Source organism: Pristis pectinata, chromosome 1 (genome assembly GCF_009764475.1).
Source record: "Pristis pectinata isolate sPriPec2 chromosome 1, sPriPec2.1.pri, whole genome shotgun sequence".
Lineage (NCBI taxonomy): Eukaryota > Metazoa > Chordata > Chondrichthyes > Rhinopristiformes > Pristidae > Pristis > Pristis pectinata.
In genome coordinates, this window is record NC_067405.1 from 1,164,058 (window position 1) to 1,181,333 (window position 17,276).

Genomic DNA, 17,276 nt, shown 5'->3' on the forward strand with positions numbered 1-17,276 from the left:
AATGTGGAGAGTGGGATGGAGTTTGGGGAATGGGGAGACTGTGGGGGTGGGGAGATGAGGGTGGCGGGTGTGGGTGTGGGAAAATGGGGGTGGTGGGGTTTGGGGTTGGGGAATGGGAGTGGGGGATGAGGATGGGAGGGTGGTGGAGGGGGCGGTGGTAGGGAGATGGGAGGGTTGGGGGCAGTGGTAGGGAGATGGGAGGGTGGTGGAGGGGGCGGTGGTAGGGAGATGGGAGGGTTGGGGGCGGTGGTAGGGAGATGGGAGGGTTGGGGAAGGGGGTGGGGAGATGGGGGTGGAGGAGGTGGGGTTGGGGAATGGGAGTGGAGGGGTTGGGGTGGGGAGATGGGGCTGGGGGTGTTTGGGGAGGAGGGGGAGTGTGGTTGGAGGAGGGTGGTCGGAGTGGGGGTTATGGAGGGTGTGGTTGAGGACGGCAAGGGGGTGGTGGGGAATATGAGGGGAAGGGGGTTTGAGGGGGGAGGTGAGAAGGTGGGAGACGAGGGGGAGGGACAGAGGGGGGTTGGGAGGAGGGCAAGAGGGGGAAGGGAGATGGGGGTGGGGTTCAGCAGAAGGGGTTGGGTTTGTATGGTGGTGGGGTGTGACAGGAGGGGTGGGGAGGGGGGGTGAAGATGAGGGGGCTGGGGAGATGTGGGGGTGGGGCTGGGAGAGGAGGTGGTGGGGAGGAGGTCAAGGGGGTGAGGAGATGAGGGTGATGGGGAGATGAGGGGGTGGAAGTGAGGGAGAGGTGGGTGTGCGAGGTGGTGGGTGAGGGGGGTGGGGAGGAGTGTGAGGGGGCAGGAAGATGAGGGGGTGATGGGGAGATGAGGGGTGGGGCGGGGAGATGGGAGGTTGGGGAGGGGGAGAAGGGTTGTTGAGCTGGATTGGTCAGTGTATGGTGGGGAGAGTCTCATGGGTCAGGTTCTGCTCCCCCTCCCCACCCTGCCGGGACCCTGTTGTGGTCAGGATGGGAGGGAGTGTCCTGTTGTAGAGGCGGCTCTGAGCTCAGGCCGTGGTCCCAGCACTGGGGGCTCAGGGCTGGCACATCTCGTCCTTGTTGATGCCCTTCAGCTCAGGGTCATAGCTGCTCCTGGAGAAACAGTCGGCCAGATGCTTGTCGCAGGTACAGATGGCCCATGCACATGTGTCGCTGGGGTCAGCTGGTGGGTGACAGTGAGGACAGGTGTTAGTGCAGGAGGCCCACACCCTGCCTCAAGTACAGCACAGCACAGTCCACACACCCCGCACACCCCGCAGCTCTTGAACTCAGTACCCTGACTAATGAAGGCCAACACTCCATACGCCTTCTTAACAACCCCATCAACCTGCGCGGCAACCTTGAGGGATCTATGGACGTGGACCCCAAGATCCCTCTGTTCCTCCACACTGCTCAGAATCCTGCCATTAACCTTGTATTCTGCCTTCAAATTCAATCTTCCAAAATGAATCACTTCACACTTTCTTGGGTCTGTAAACTTGGATGTGATCAGTAATTATTGCTTTAAAGCAGTTACCGCCTGACAGACTGTGCTGAGCCCCTGAACATGTCATGTCACAGGCTGTGTGGGCTGTGCTGGAGGTGTGTAACCCACTGGTGTGTAACCCACTGGTGCATAACCCACTGGTGCGTAACCCACTGGTATAGTTGAAGCAAGGTGTGTAACCTGCTGGTGCATAACCCACTGGTGCGTAACCCACTGGTGTGTAACCCACTAGTGTGTAACCCGCTGGTGTGTAACCCACTGATGTATAACCCACTGGTATAGTTGAAGCAAGGTGTGTAACCCACTGGTGCATAACCCACTGGTGTGTAACCCACTGGTGTGTAACCCACTGATGTATAACCCACTGGTATAGTTGAAGCGAGGTGTGTAACCCACTGTGCATAACCCACTGGTGTGTAACACACTGGTGTGTAACCCACTGATGTATAACCCACTGGTATAGTTGAAGCAAGGTGTGTAACCCACTGTGCATAACCCACTGGTGTGTAACACACTGGCACAGTCAGAGGGAGGTGTGTAACCCACTGGTGTGGGGGCAGACAGTTTGCCTGTTCAGGGGAAGAATCCCTGCCACACTAGTTTCAGTGAATGACCTCGGCTGGAGTCTGCACTTACAGCAGCTGAGCGACTGGTGACGGCTACAGCTCCACGTGTAGTGGGTCCAGTAGGGGGACTGATACCAGTGACAATGGCCCTCCGACTCGAGCTTCCCATAGCAAATATCATGGAGGCGGCAGCACCTGGGAGAGACAGAGGCAGTGTCAGGCAGTGTCTGGCAATGCAGGGAGTGTCAGGCAATGAAGGGGGTGTCAGGCAGTGCAAGGAGTGTCAGGCAATGATGGGAGTGTCAGGCAGTGCCAGGCAGTGCAAGGAGTGTCAGGCAGTATTGATAGGGGACTCGATAGGGAAACAGACAGGAGGTTCTGTGGCAGTGAGCATGAATCCTGGATGGTACGTTGCCTCCCAGGTGCCAGGGTCCAGGATGTCTCTGATCGGATCCACAGGATTCTTGAGCGAGAGGGAGAACAGCCAGAAGTCGTGGTTCATGTTGGTACCAATGACATAGGTTAGAAGAGGGATGAAGTCCTGAAAAGGGAGTTTAGGGAGCTAGGCAGAAGGCTGAAGAACAGGACCTCAAGGGTAGTGATCTCGGGATTGCTGCCAGTGCCACATGATAGTGAAGGGAGGAATAGGGGGAGATGGCAGATAAATGCGTGGCTGAGAAGTTGATGCAGGAGGGAAGGTTTTAGATTTTTGGATCATTGGGATCTCTTCTGGGGAAGGTGGCACCTGTACAGAGAGGATGGGTTATACCTGAACCTGAGGGGGGCCAATATCCTTGCGGCCAGGTTTGCCAGGGTGGTTCAGGAGGGTTTAAACTAGATTGTGAGGGGGAAGGGAACCGGAGGAGTAGGTTAGAGGAAGAAGAGGATGGGGAAAAGTCAGATCTGACAGATAGAGAGGCTTTGAGGAAGGAGAAGCAGAGTACAGGCTATAAAAGTAGAAAAGTGGATGGGCTAAAGTGCATTTACTTAAATGCAAGAAGCATCAGGAATAAGGGAGATGAACTGAGGGCTTGGATAAGTACATGGGACTACGATATTGTGGCTATTACAGAGACATGGCTGACATCGGGGCAGGAATGGATATTGAATATTCCTGGTTTTCAGTGTTTTAAAAGGGATAGGGAGGGGGGGAGAAGAGGAGGAGGGGTGACGATACTGGTCAGGGACACAGTTACAGCTGCAGAAAGGGTGGATAATGTAGAAGGATCCTCTCTAGAGTCAGTATGGGTGGAAGTTAGGAACAAGAAAGGAGCAGTTACTCTACTGGGAGTATTCTATAGGCCCCCCGGTAGCAGTAGGGATACTGAGGAGCAAACTGGGAGGCAGATTTTGGAAAGATGCAAAAATAACAGAGTTGTTATTATGGGAGACTTCAACTTCCCAAATATTGATTGGCACCTGCTTAGTGCCAAAGGTTTAGACGGGGCGCAGTTTGTTAAGTGTGTCCAGGACAGATTCCTGACACAGTATGTTGACAGGCCGACTAGAGGAGATGCCATATTAGATCTAGTTTTAGGTAATGAACCGGGTCAGGTGACAGATCCCTCGGTGGGTGAGCAGTTGGGGGACAGTGACCACTGCTCCATAACCTTTAGCATTGTCATGGACAGGGAGAGGAGCAAAGAGGACGGGAAGATATTTAATTGGGGGAAGGTGAATTATGAGGCTATAAGGCGAGAACTTGAGAGTGTAAATTGGGATGACATTTTTAAAGGGAAATGTACTATGGAGATGTGGTCGATGTTCAGGGATCTCTAGCAGGATGTTAGGGATAAATTTGTCCCGGTGAGGCAGAGAAGGAATGGCAGGGTGAAGGAACCATGGGTGACGAGAGAGGTGGAACAACTAGTTAGGAAGAAGAAAGCAGCATACACCTTGAGCAGCAAGGATCAGACAGGGCTCGTGAGAGTATAGAGTAGCAAGGAAGGAACTTAAGAAGGGGCTGAGGGGAGCGAGAAGGGGACATGAAAAGGCTTTGGCGAGTAGGATTAAGGAGAATCCCAAGGCTTTTTTCTCGTACGTGAAGAGCAGAAGGATGGCTAGAGTAAAGGTAGGTCTGATTAAAGACAAAGGTGGGAGGATGTGCCTGGAAGCTGTGGAAGTGGGTGAGGTTCTCAATGAATATTTCTCTTCAGTATTCACCAAGGAGAGGGGTCTTGATGACGCTGAGGACAATGTTGGTAAGGATAATGTTCTAGAGTATGTAGATATCAAGAGAGAGGATGTGTTGGAGCTGTTAGAAAATATTAGGTCAGATAAGTCCCCAGGGCCTGATGGAATATTCCCCAGGCTGCTTTGTGAGGCAAGGGAGGAGATTGCTGAACCATTGGCTAGGATCTTTGAGTCCTCGTTGTCCACGGGAATGGTACCGGAGGATTGGAGGGTGGCAAATGTTGTCCCCTTATTCAAAAAAGGTAGTAGGGATAGTCCAGGGAATTACAGACTAGTGAGCCTTATGTCTGTGGCGGGTAAGCTGTTAGAAAGGATTCTTAGGATCTATGAGCATTTAGAGAACCATGGACTGATTAGGGACAGCCGGCATGGCTTTGTGAAGGGCAGATCATGTCTCAGAAGCCTGATAGGGTTCTTTGAAGAGGTGACCAGGAAGATTGATGAGGGTAGTGTAGTAGATGTGGTCTACATGGATTTTAGTAAGGCATTTGACAAGGTTCCACATGGTAGGCTTCTTCAGAAGGTCAGAAGCCAAGGGATCCAGGGAGGCTTGGCCGTGTGGATTCAGAATTGTCTTGCCTGTAGAAAGCAGAGGGTTGTGGTGGAGGGAGTGCATTCGGATTGGAGGGTTGTGACTAGTGGTGTCCCACAGGGATCGGTTCTGGGACCTCTACTTTTTGTGATATTTATTAATGACTTGGATAATGGGGTGGAAGGGTGGGTTAGCAAGTTTGCAGACGATACAAAGGTCGGTGGTGTCGTGGGACTGGGAGAGGTGATTACCTGCAATTGTTACCTGTAGGATTCTGGGCAGTGTAGAGGAGCAGAGGGATCTGGGGGTTCATATCCGCAGATCACTGAAAGTTGCCTCACGGGTGGATAGGGTAGTTAAGAAAGCTTATGAGATGTTAGCTTTCATAAGTCATGGGATCGAGTTTAAGAGCCGCGAAGTAATGATGAAGCTCTACAAAACTCTGGTTAGACCACACTTAGAGTACTGTGTCCAGTTCTGGTCACCTCATTATAGGAAGGATGTGGAGGCGTTGGAAAGGGTGCAGAGGAGATTTACCAGGATGCTGCCTGGATTAGAGAGTCTGCATTATGAGGAGAGACTAAAGGAGCTAGGGCTTTACTCCTTGGAGAGAAGGAGGATGAGGGGAGACATGATAGAGGTGTACAAGATATTAAGAGGAATAGATAGAGTGGACAGCCAGCGCCTCTTTCCCAGGGCACCAACGCTCAATACAAGAGGGCATGGCTTTAAAGTAATGGGTGGGTAGTTCAAGGGAGATGTCAGAGGGAGGTTTTTCGCCCAGAGAGTGGTTGGTGCATGGAATGCGCTGCCTGGGGTGGTGGTGAAGGCTGATACATTGGTCAAGTTCAAGAGATTGTTAGATAAGCATATGGAGGAATTTAAAATAGGGGGATATGTGAGAGGAAGGGGTTAGATAGTCTTAGGCAAGGTTTTAAGGTCAGCACAACATGGTGGGCTGAAGGGCCTGTATTGTGCTGTATTGTTCTATGGTTCTATGGCAATGATGGGAGTGTCAGGCAATGTCAGGCAGTGCAGGGTGTGTCAGGCAATGTCAAGCAGTGCAGGGAGTGTCAGGCAGTGCAGGGAGTTTCAATCGACAAGAACTTTCGAGCAAGACCAGTGGGAGGCCATTCAACCCCTCTAGTCTGTTCCTCCATTCATTTAACCCATGCATTACCAGGCCTTGACCTCAGCACTTGGTCCACTGATTCGTGTCACCCCTGATCCTCCCCCCCAGACCCACAACCGATGTACAGTGACCATGTCTGCATATTGTGCACTCACACACTGAGCCTCAATGGCTCTCAGGGGAGGCAGGATAGCAGTTCACCATCTCCATCTGAAATGGGAAGCCCTTGTATAACTGGGTCCCTGGTACTGGACATCCCACCATGGGAACATCCTCAGTGCCACCCTGCCAGTCCCAGTCAGAACCTTATGTACTTCAGCTGGATCCTCTGATTCTCCCTAACTCCAACGTGTAGCAGCCCAACCTGCCCAACTTCTCTTCACACATCAACCCCTTCACTGCAGGAACCAACCCAGCGAACCTTCCCTGCACCGTCTCCAATGCAAGTACATCCTTGCATATGCAAGGAGACCTAAACTGTACACACTTCTCCCCGGCCCACTGTAGTGAGACCTCCACACACGTACACAGACCTTCCTGGACCTCCCCACACGTATACTGACCTCCCTGGACCTCCCCACATGTACACAGACCTCCCTGGACCTCCCCACACATACACTCCATCCCTTGCAATGAAGACAAGTCTCCACTCGCCTCCTGATATTTCTCTGTCCCTGTACGTTCACCTCTCGTGTGTTCCACAGGGGAGGACCCCTGACCCCTTGGACCCCAGTGATCGGCAGTCCCTCTGATTAAACACATTTAGCTGTTCTATTCTTTCCAGCAGAGCGGAGGACTTCTCGTTACATTCAATCTGACAAATTCCAGCCCATTCGCTGCACCTTAGTTATGCAGACGTGTCAGCCTCACAATTCATTTTCGATAGTTTTTCAGGATCGGGGCGTCATGGGCAAGCATTTCTTGCCCATCCCTAATTGCCCCTGAGAAGGTGGGTGTGAGCCGCCTCCCTGAACCGTTGCACCCTCTCTGGTGAAGGATCTCCGACGATGCTGCTGGGGAGGCAGTTCTGGGGTTTAGACCCAGTGATGGTGAAGGAACGGCGATGATTTCCCAGTCAGGGTGGGGTGTGACCTGGAGGGGAACCTGCGGGTGGTGGTGTTCCCATACTTTTGTTGTCCTTATTCTTCCTGGTGGGAGGGGGGGGGGGTGGGTTTGGGAGGTGCTGTCGGAGCCTGGGTGAGTAACTGTGGTGTGTTGTGTAGACGGTGCACACTGCAGCCACTGTGTGCCGGTGGTGGAGGGAGGGGCTGGGTGGCTGCCGATCGAGTGGGCTGTTTGTCCTGGATGGTGTCGAGCTTCTCGAGAGATGTTGGAGCCACAGTCACCCAGGGAGGTGGACAGTGTCCCGTCACACTCTGACCTGGGCCCTGTAGATGGTGGAGAGGCCTCAGGGTGTCAGGCAGTGAGTCACTCCCCACAGGATCCCCACCCTCTGACCTGCTCTGGTAGCCACCGTAAGTTGGTTTATTTTTGTCCTGTGTACCGAGGTCCAGTGAAAAACTTGTCTTGTATACCGATCATACAGATCAATTCATTACACACTGCATTGAGGTGGTACAAGGGAGCTGGGGGTCATCACAGAACACTTGCAGATAGCAAAGAGGCCATTCAACCCATCGAGTTTGTACTGGTTCAGCTGTGGCCAACTGGACACAGCCCTCCATCAGCTGTGGACAACTGGACACACCTCTCCAGCTGTGGCCCACTGCTGGAGACACCCCTCCAGCTGTGGCCCACCACTGGACACACCCCTCTAGCTGTGGCCTACAACTGGACACCCCTCCAGCTGTGGCCCACTGCTGGACACACCCCTCCAGCTGTGGCCTGCAACTGGACACCCCTACAGCTGTGGCCCACTGCTGGACATACCCCTCCAGCTGTGGCCCACTGCTGGACACACCCCTCCAGCTGTGGCCTACAACTGGACACCCCTCCAGTTGTGGCCCACTGCTGGACACAGCCCTCCAGCTGTTGACCACAACTGGACAGCCCTCCAGCTGTTGACCACAACTGGACTCACCCCTCCAGCTGTGGCTGAGCCGGTGTTTACCAAGGTTCACCGTGACCTCCTCGCTCCTGTCCCCTGTGCCCCTGTTTCTGAAGCCTGGGATCCCAGGGGCTTTTCACCCACTGCCCCCACCTGCCCCATCACTTTCCATGAGGTCCACACATTCCCACCCTTCGCACAGCTTTTCATCCTGACAAGTTCTATTGCAAGGAGCTAGGGAGCGTCAGCAAATGCAGGAAGCTAAGGAGTCAATGCAGGGAGGTAGAGTGCGTCAGTCAATGCACTGAGTTAGGGAGCATCTGTCAGTGCAGGGAACATGCAAGGATCTGGGGAACACCTGTCAAGGGAGCATCACTCAATGCAGGGAGCAGTGGAGCGTGTCAATGCAGGGGTAATGGATTGCTCGTCAATGTAGGGAATTAGGGAATGTCAGTCAATGCAAGGAGCTAGGGAGCATCACTAAATGCAGGGAGAGAGTGTCAGTCAATAAGGGGAACCTCCCAAAGGACTAGGGAATGTCCATCAATGTTTGTCAATACATGAAGCAAAGGAGTGTGTCAATGCAGGGGGATAGGGAATGTCAATCAATGTAGGGAGCTGGGGAGCGTCAGTCAATGAGGGAGGCCAGGGAACGTTCATCAATGTGGGCGATGCCGCAAAGTATGAAGTGTTGAAAGCAGGGAGCTGGGACACATCAGTCAAGAGCAGCTCTGTTAACCTGCTGTTTCAGACTTGAGAGCTGACTGTTCACGCTTCAGGGTCTGGGCTGACCATTACAAGCTAGCTGTTACAGGACAGACCATTACGGGACAGCTGTTACAGTATAGCCCATTACAGGACAGACTATTACAGGACAATTACAGGACAGGCCATTATAGGACAGACCATTATAGGACAGGCCATTACAGGACTTGTTACAGGATAGGCTGTTACAGGACAGACCATTACAGGACAGCTGTTACAGTATAGCCCATTACAGGACAGACTATTACAGGACAATTACAGGACAGGCCATTATAGGACAGACCATTATAGGACAGGCCATTACAGGACTTGTTACAGGATAGGCTGTTACAGGACAGGATGTTACTGGACAGGCAATGCCCATTGGGGGCTCAGGGGTTCTGACAGGGGCTGGTGGGTGGGGATGAGCAAGACAGTGGGTCTGAAGGATGTCTGAAGCAAGAACTATGGAAGTTGAATGAAAGCAGGAGGAGGCCACTCGGCCCCTCAGTCCTGCCCCACCATTCAATGTGACCATGTCTGATCTGCCCCAGGTCTCATCTCCTCCTCTGTGCCAGTTCCCCATCCCCCCCAGTTTCCTGATCTTTCAAAAATGTTTCTCTCTCCTCCCAGTGATTGATCTGGCCTCCACAACCCTCCAGGACAGAGAATTCCAGAGGTTCCTCACCCTCTGTGAGGAGATTTGCATCAGATATCCAGAGGGGACTCGGTCTGGGGAGGTACAGAGCGTGGTGGAAGGTCCCAACAGACTGCTGGCGTGTTGGGAGCTTGGGGCTAGGGGCTGGAACCCTCCTCCCAGCTGGGATCTTCCTGTGCCTTCCCCCCAGGGAGTTGCTGCCACCTCTCCCAGGAGCTACTGCTCCATCTCTCAGTTCAAACCACCCCCTCCCCTCACCAAACCCTCCCACCCCAACCCTCTTCCATGGGGCAGTGTGGTGAGGGGTCATCCCCATGTCGTGTGACGGTGCCGGAGAGGTGAGGGGTCAACCCCATGTTGTGTGGCGGTGCCGCAGGGGTGAAGGGTGAACCCCGTGCCGTGTGGTGGTGCTGGGCAGGCTGTGTGACCGTGTCGAGCTGTGTCATGGGTGGGAGTTGGGCGCTGACCAGGTGCTGCTCCCTCACCCGTCCACAGCGTCCAGCGGCTTGCCCTGACCACCAAAGCCACAGTAACAGCCGTAGTCGAAGTAATCGAGCCAGGTCAGCCAGCGGCCGTCACCCACGCGGCACTCGATCATACTCCCCAGCTGGTCCAGGTGACGTCTCCAACGGCCCCCAGCGGCTACAGGCAGCACCAGACCTGCAGATACAGGCAACCGTGTCACTGACAGGGAACGGGGGGGGGGGGGGGGGGGGGGTGGGGGGAGAGGGAGAGAGAGGGAGGGAGAGAGGAAGGGGGGAGGGAGCAGGGAAGGAGGGGGAGAGAAGGAGGGAGAGGAGCAGAGGGAGGGAGGGGGAGGGCGGCGGGGGGGGAACAGAGTGAAGGATGGGCAGATAGAGGGAGGGGGAGGGAGGAGAGAGAGGGGGAAGGGGAGAGAGAGGGGCAGTAGGGAGGGGAAGAGAGGGAGAAGGAGGGGGCAGAGGGAGAGAGAGCAGGAAGGAGAGGGAGGGGTCAAGGAGGGAGAGAGGTACAGGGAGGGAGAGAGCAGATGGGGGAGGGAACAGGGGGAGTGAGGGGGAAGGAGAGGGAGGGAGGGGGAAGGAGAGGGAGAGAGAGGGGGAAGAGGGAGGGGGAAGGAGAGGGAGGGAGGGGGAAGGAGAGGGAGAGAGAGGGGGAAGAGGGAGGGGGAAGGAGAGGGAGGGAGGGGGAAGGAGAGGGAGAGGGAGGGGGAGGAGAGGGAGGGAGGGAGGGAGGAAGGGGAAGAGAGGGAGGGAGGGGGAAGGAGGGAGGGGGGAAGGAGGGAGGAGGAAGGAGAGGGAGGGAGGAGGAAGGAGAGGGAGAGGGAGGGGGGAGGAGTGGGAGGGAGGGAAGCAGAAATGGTAGAAGTGTTAGCGAGGGACGAGGAAGGAGGGGGAGGGAGAGAGGTGGGGAGAGAGGGAGGGCGACAGACAGGGATAAGGAGAGATAAAGGGGGAGGGGGAAATGGGGAAGGAATGGAGGGAGAGGGAGCGAGGCGGAGGGAGAGAAGGCGGAACGGGGAGAGAGGAGCAGGAGGAGATAGACAGATGAGAGGGCGACAGGGTGACGCGGAGGGGGTGGGGAGCCGGAAAGAGTCAGGGACAGAGCATAACGAGGAGGGAGGTGGGGGACACAGAGGGGGGGCACACGGGGGGCACAGACGGGGGGCAAGAGAGGGGAGAACAGAGAGCAGGTCAGCTGGGGGAACAGACAAGAGGGGGCACAGATGGGGGCACAGATGGGGGGGAGCAGAAGGAGGAACAGACAGAGGGGGGGCACAGAAGGGGAGGAGGGGCGCACACATGGGGTGGGGGGAGTGGGGTTTGGAGAGTGACCAGGAAAGAGTCAACGAGAGAATTAGGGGGAGGGAGGTGAGGGGGAAAGAGAGAGAAATAGGGAGACTGAGACAGAGTGAGGGGGAGAGGGTGGGGAGCTGAACAGAGTGAGAGAGGGAGTGAAGGGAGAAGGGGCAGAGGATGACATCACTATTCCAGTTTGTAGCTCACCCCCCCCCCCCACCCCCCCACCCGTCTACACAAACCCAGCAGACCTGCTTCACTGGCCGGCTAACGCAGCAAACTTCCTTCGCTGCCGTGCCCCACCTGTCCGCGGGGTCCGTACCCCACCTGTCCGCCGGGTCTGTGCCCCACCTGTCCGCGGTGTCCGTGCCCCACCTGTCTGTGGTGTCCGTGCCCCAGCTGTCTGCCGGGTCTGTGCCCCACCTGTCTGCGGTAACTTCCCAGAGGGTCAGTGGGACAGTGGACAGGGCACTGCTGCCAAGGCCGGCCATGTGGTGTGCCAGGGGTGGGGTGAGGGGTGCAGTCTGTGAGGGGTCCCGGGTGTGGGGGGGTGCAGTCTGTGAGGGGTCCCGGGGGCGGGGGGTCCTGGGGGGTGGGGGGGTGCAGTCTGTGAGGGGTTCTGGGGGTGGGGGGTGCAGTCTGTGAGGGGTTCTGGGGGTGGGGGGTGCAGTCTGTGAGGGGTCCCGGGGAAGTTTGAGGGGTCCCAGTGAGCGTATCAACCAGTGAGGCACTGTCCTGAGGCACTGTCGCAACATAGCAAAGGGAACAGCCAATTCTGGCAGAGCAAGATCCCACAAACTGCTCTGTGACGTTGAGCAGGTGACCTGTGCAGTGTGGACAGGAGCATGGTCGATGGGCTGAATGGCCTCATTCTGTGGCCATAGATTTCTTTGATTCTATTGTAACTAGGTTCTGGATGGACTGCAGCAACTTCACCAGGACAGCACCTTCCAAACCCTCCGCCTCTCCCAGCGGGAAGGAACAGGGCAGCAAACACACGGGGAACAGCCCCCCCTAGAAGCTGCCTCCAAGTCACACACCGTCCCGGCTTTGAAATATTTCGCCGTTCCTTCACCGTCGCTGGGTCAAAATCCTGGAACTTCCTCCCTGACAGCACCATGGGTCCACCCACACCTCAGGGACTGCAGTGGGCAACTAGGAAGGGGCAATTAACCACTGGCTCAGCCGTAAATGAATTAGCATAAATAAATCTCGGCCTCAGGACACAGCATGGTGCGGTGGGTGGTATGGAGCAGGGTGAAAGGTGGGAGAACTGGGGGTCAGTCACTCTCCCTGTTCCCACCCCAACCCCCTGGACTGGAGTGGGAGCTCAAGAGAGTTGGAGAGGTCACTCCTTAACCTCCTATCACAGCTGCTGCTGGATCAGAGAGGGCCCCGGTCTGGCACCCACACCCGTTCCCCAGGCTCCGGCCTGAAATGAGCAGGGATCCCCCAGGGTCACATCCCTCAGGGAAGCCTCTGCCCCACACCCGTTCCCCAGGCTCCGGCCTGAAATGAGCAGGGATTCCCCAGGGTCACATCCCTCAGGGAAGCCTCTGCCCCACACCCGTTCCCCAGGCTCTGGCCTGAAATGAGCAGGGATTCCCCAGGGTCACATCCCTCAGGGAAGCCTCTGCCCCACACCCGTTCCCCAGGCTCCGGCCTGAAATGAGCGGGGATTCCCCAGGGTCACATCCCTCAGTGAAGCCTCTGCCTCTTAGTCGCCCTGCCCCAGGATCCTGCCACTGATCCAGGGTTGTGCTGAATAGTTCAACAGCTGATTGATGTGTGTCCCGGCTGCTGGGTTCTCGATAAACGGGCAGCAACACACGTGCACACACTCACTCACACACGTGCTCACACTGATGTACAGTCACACGTTCACAATCTGACATGCACTGACACACACACACACACACACACACATTTACAGGCACATACAAACACATACACACACACACAGACACACACACACACAAAGTCAAACATGTTCAAACCACACAGTCACTCATACTCACACAGACAGATATACACAGTCACACACTCACACACACACACACACCACACAAACACAGATAGACACCAACCACACACAACCCGGTACCAAAGAAAAGCAAGGTAACATGCCTCAATGACTCTGACATCCACCATCATGAAGTGCTGTGAGAGGTTGGTCATGGCACTCATCAACTCCAGCCTCCCAGACAACCTGGACCCATTGCAATTTGCCTATCGTTGTAACAGGTCTACAGCGGATGCCATCTCCCTGGCCCTGCACTCAGCTCTGGAGCATCTGGACAGTAAAGACACCTACGTTAGACTGTTGTTTATTGACTACAGCTCATCCTTCAATACTATAATTCCAAGCAAACTCATCACCAAACTCTGAGACCTGGGACTCAACACCTTACTGGATCCTTGACTTTCTAACAGACCGCAATCAGTGAGGATAGGCAGCAATTCCTCCGGCACAATTATTCCCAACACTGGTGCCTCACAAGGCTGCGTCCTCAGCCCTCTACTCTACTCCCTGTACACTCATGATTGTGTGGCCAGATTCTGCTCTAACTCCATCTACAAGTTGCACATGATACCACCATTGTAGGCTGTATCTCAAACAGCGATGAGTCGGAGTACAGGAAGGAGATAGAGAGCTTAGTGGAATGGTGTCATGACAACAACCTTTCCCTCAATGTCAACAAAACAAAAGAGCTGGTCGTTGACTTCAGGAAAGGGGATGGTGTACATGCACCTGTCTACATCAATGGTGCTGAGGTCGAGAAGGTTGAGAGCTTCAAGTTCCTGGGAGTGAACATCACCAACAGCCTGTCCCGGTCAAATCACGTAGACACCATGGCCAAGAAAGCTCACCAGTGCCTTTAGTTCCACAGGAGGCTAAAGAAATTCGGCATTTCCCTTTTGACTCTCACCAACCTTTATCGATGCACCATGGAAAGCATCCTATCTGGATGTATCACGGCTTGGTACGGCAACTGCTGTGCCCAGGACCGCAAGAAACTGCAGAGAGTTGTGGACACAGCCCAGCGCATCATGGAAACCAGCCTCCCCTCCTTGGACTCTGTCTTTACCTCTTGCTGTCTTGGTGAAGCAGCCAGCATAATCAAAGACCCCACCCACCCGGGACATTCTCTCTTCTCCCCCTCCCATCAGGCAGAAGATACAGGAGCATGAGGGCACGTACCACAAGGCTCAAGGACAGCTTCTATCCCATGATCATAAGACTATTCAAAAGTTCCCTTATATGATGAGATGGACTCTTGATCTCACAATCTACCTCGTTATGACCTTGTGCCTTATTGTCTGCCTGCACTGCACTTTCTCTGTAGCTGTGACACTTTACTCTGCATTCTGTTATTGTTTTACCCTGTACTACCTCAATGCACTGTGTAATGAATTGATCTGTATGAACGATATGCAAGGCAGGTTTTTCACTGGACCTCGGTACATGTGACAATAACAAACCAACATGAATACCTGCTCCACACGCAAATACACTACAGATTTACCCCCTGCACACACACACCACATGTACACATAAACATGGACAACACACCACACATAAACAGCACACACGTCACACCACATGCACACACACACACACACACACACACAGATACACCCATACGCACACCACACACACATTTACCCCCTCACAAACACACACACACACACACACACACACACACACACACACACACAGAGGTGTTCACATTGGACAACACACACACCCTGTTGAACATTTTGGAACAGTGGAACAGGAGGAGGACACTCACACCTCCAACCTGTCCCAGCGCTCAGTGAGTCCGTTATCTGTATCTCCACCGCAGGTGCCCACAGCCTGACACTCAGACATTCTCTGAGACCTCTCTCACATCCCACGGGATGGTGAGGGGTGTGGGGACAACATCTGCCCTGGTCCTCAGGTGGGAATGAGGTGACAGTGTGTCAGCGAGGAGCTCAGAGTGCAGAGGAGAAGAGATTCACAGTGAGACAGAGGAGAAGAGATTCACAGTGAGACAGAGGAGGAGAGGTTCACTGTGAGACAGAGGAGGAGAGGTTCACTGTGAGACAGAGGTTCAGTGAGACAGGAGCAGAGATTCACTGTGAGACAGAGGAGCAGAGGTTCACTGAGACAGAGCGGAAGTTCACTGTGAGAGACAGAGGTTCACTGTAAGAGAGGAGCAGAGGTTCAGTGAGAGACAGAGCAGAGGTTCACTGTGAGATAGAGGAGTAGTTCACTATGAGATGGGCAGAGGTTCACTGTGAGGCAGAGGAGCAGAGATTCACTGTGAGACAGGGGCAGAGGTTCACTGTGAGACAGAGGAGCAGAGGTTCAGTGAGAGAGAGCAGAGGTTCACTGTGAGACAGAGGAGTAGTTCACTATGAGATGGGCAGAGGTTCACTGTGAGACAGGGGCAGAGGTTCATTGTGAGAGACAGAGGAGCAGAGGTTCAGTGAGAGACAGAGGAGCAGAGGTTCACTATGAGACGGGCAGAGGTTCAGTGAGAGACAGAGGAGCAAAGATCCACTGTGAGACAGAGGAGCAGAGATCTGCTGCAGGATGGAGCCCTGAGATTCAACAAACACCAACAGAGAACATCAGTAAACCAGACTTGCCCAAGAAGATCTGTTCACGTTACCATGGAGAATGGAGAGGGTGAGCAGCCAGCCAGTCTTCATGATGCAGGACTGATAGACGTGCCAGTGCTGGAGGTGGATGCTGTGAGTTGTAGTTCCAATGGCCTGTGGACCACTTCCCAGGCAACAACTCTCTGAAGATAGACTACAACACCCAGGCTGCCGAAGGCTACAATTACATTCTCCCTGGCAACCATGGCAACCAACCCTTGTTATCAGTCCAAGCTCATGAGGCAAGGAGTAAGGAATGTGCAGCTGCCGTTAAATCGTGCCAGATCCCAGCCAGAGCACACGGCGTGCTGGAACCTGAGGTGAGTTGCCTGCTTCACCGATCAGGTCACAGCCTGCACCCGTAACGTGTTCACTGTGCAACTACCTCATCCCCATCCAGGAACCACACACTAAATCCAGTTCTCCCAGGGCAGGGACAGCACGGGTCAGACACAGAGTGAAGCTCCCTCTGCACCGTCCCATCACACACTCCTGGGGTCAGACACAGAGTGAAACTCCCTCCGCACCGTCCCATCACACACTCCCGGGGTCAGACACAGAGCGAAGCTCCCTCCGCACCGTCCCATCACACACTCCCGGGGTCAGACACAGGGTGAAGCTCCCTCTGCACCGTCCCATCACACACTCCCAGGGTCAGACACAGAGTGAAGCTCCCTCTGCACCATCCCATCACACACTCCCGGGGTCAGACACAGAGTGAAGCTCCCTTCGCACCGTCCCATCACACACTCCCAGGGTCAGACACAGAGCGAAGCTCCCTCTACACCGTCCCATCACACACTCCTGGAGTCAGACACAGAGTGAAGCTCCCTCTACACTGTCCCATCACACACTCCCGGAGTCAGACACAGGGTGAGGCTCCCTCCACACCGTCAGATCACACACTCCCGGGGTCAGACACAGAGTGAAGCTCCCTCTACACCGTCCCATCACACACTCCCGGAGTCAGACACAGGGTGAGGCTCCCTCCACACAGAAACAAACATGACCAACTTTAATCCACATATAAACCGGACAAAATCAATGACAACTAGAACTGTGAGGATCAGTTTATGGGGTATATTTGGGATAGTTTCTCAGAGCAATATGTTGAGGAACCAATCAGACTTTATAAGCAGATTGGATTAATTAATGATCTCCCAGTAAAGGATCTCCCTGGACAGAGTGATCACAGTGGGTAGAATCTGAAACTCAACTTGAGGGTGAGAAACTTGGGTTTGAAGCCAATGTGCTAAATTTCGATAAAGGTAATTTGATGGTTGTGGACAGAATTAGCAAAGTGGATGTGGAAGGTGGGAGATCAGCAGCAGAGGATGTTTGAGGACCTGTGGAGGGTGTTTAAGGCCAACTGCACAGAGTACAGGGCAGGGATGTTCCAGGAAGAAGGAAGGACAAGGTTGGCAGGGGAAGGGAACCTTGGATGTCGAGAGAGGTGGTAAATTTAGTCAAGAAGAGAAAGGAAACATATGTGAAGCTTAGGAAATGAGGATCAAAAGGAGCACTTGAGGATTATAAA

At 54.4% G+C, this 17,276-nt stretch overlaps 1 protein-coding gene across 1 annotated transcript; it reads right to left on the minus strand.

Annotated features, from left to right (window-relative positions):
- Positions 1-423: 423 nt before the first annotated feature.
- Positions 424-15,880, minus strand: LOC127575895 (basic phospholipase A2 acanthin-1-like). Its single transcript, XM_052026113.1, has 4 exons — positions 15,751-15,880; positions 9,797-9,971; positions 2,115-2,239; positions 424-1,154 (listed from the first exon to the last, which is right to left on the minus strand). Exons 1-4 carry the CDS (start codon positions 15,788-15,790, stop codon positions 1,027-1,029), a joined length of 468 nt encoding a protein of 155 aa, XP_051882073.1. The 5' UTR covers positions 15,791-15,880; the 3' UTR covers positions 424-1,026.
- Positions 15,881-17,276: the final 1,396 nt, after the last annotated feature.

Bases quoted from the DNA above. Each gene is read 5' to 3' on its own strand.
- LOC127575895 (XM_052026113.1), bottom strand. From the start codon at position 15,790: ATGAAGACTGGCTGGCTGCTCACCCTCTCCATTCTCCATG. The intron at 9,972-15,750 runs GTAACGTGAACA...CTGTATCTGCAG, and splicing joins CACCCTCTCCATTCTCCATG to GTCTGGTGCTGCCTGTAGCC. The intron at 2,240-9,796 runs GTGAGGGAGCAG...TGTCTCTCCCAG, and splicing joins CCGCTGGACGCTGTGGACGG to GTGCTGCCGCCTCCATGATA.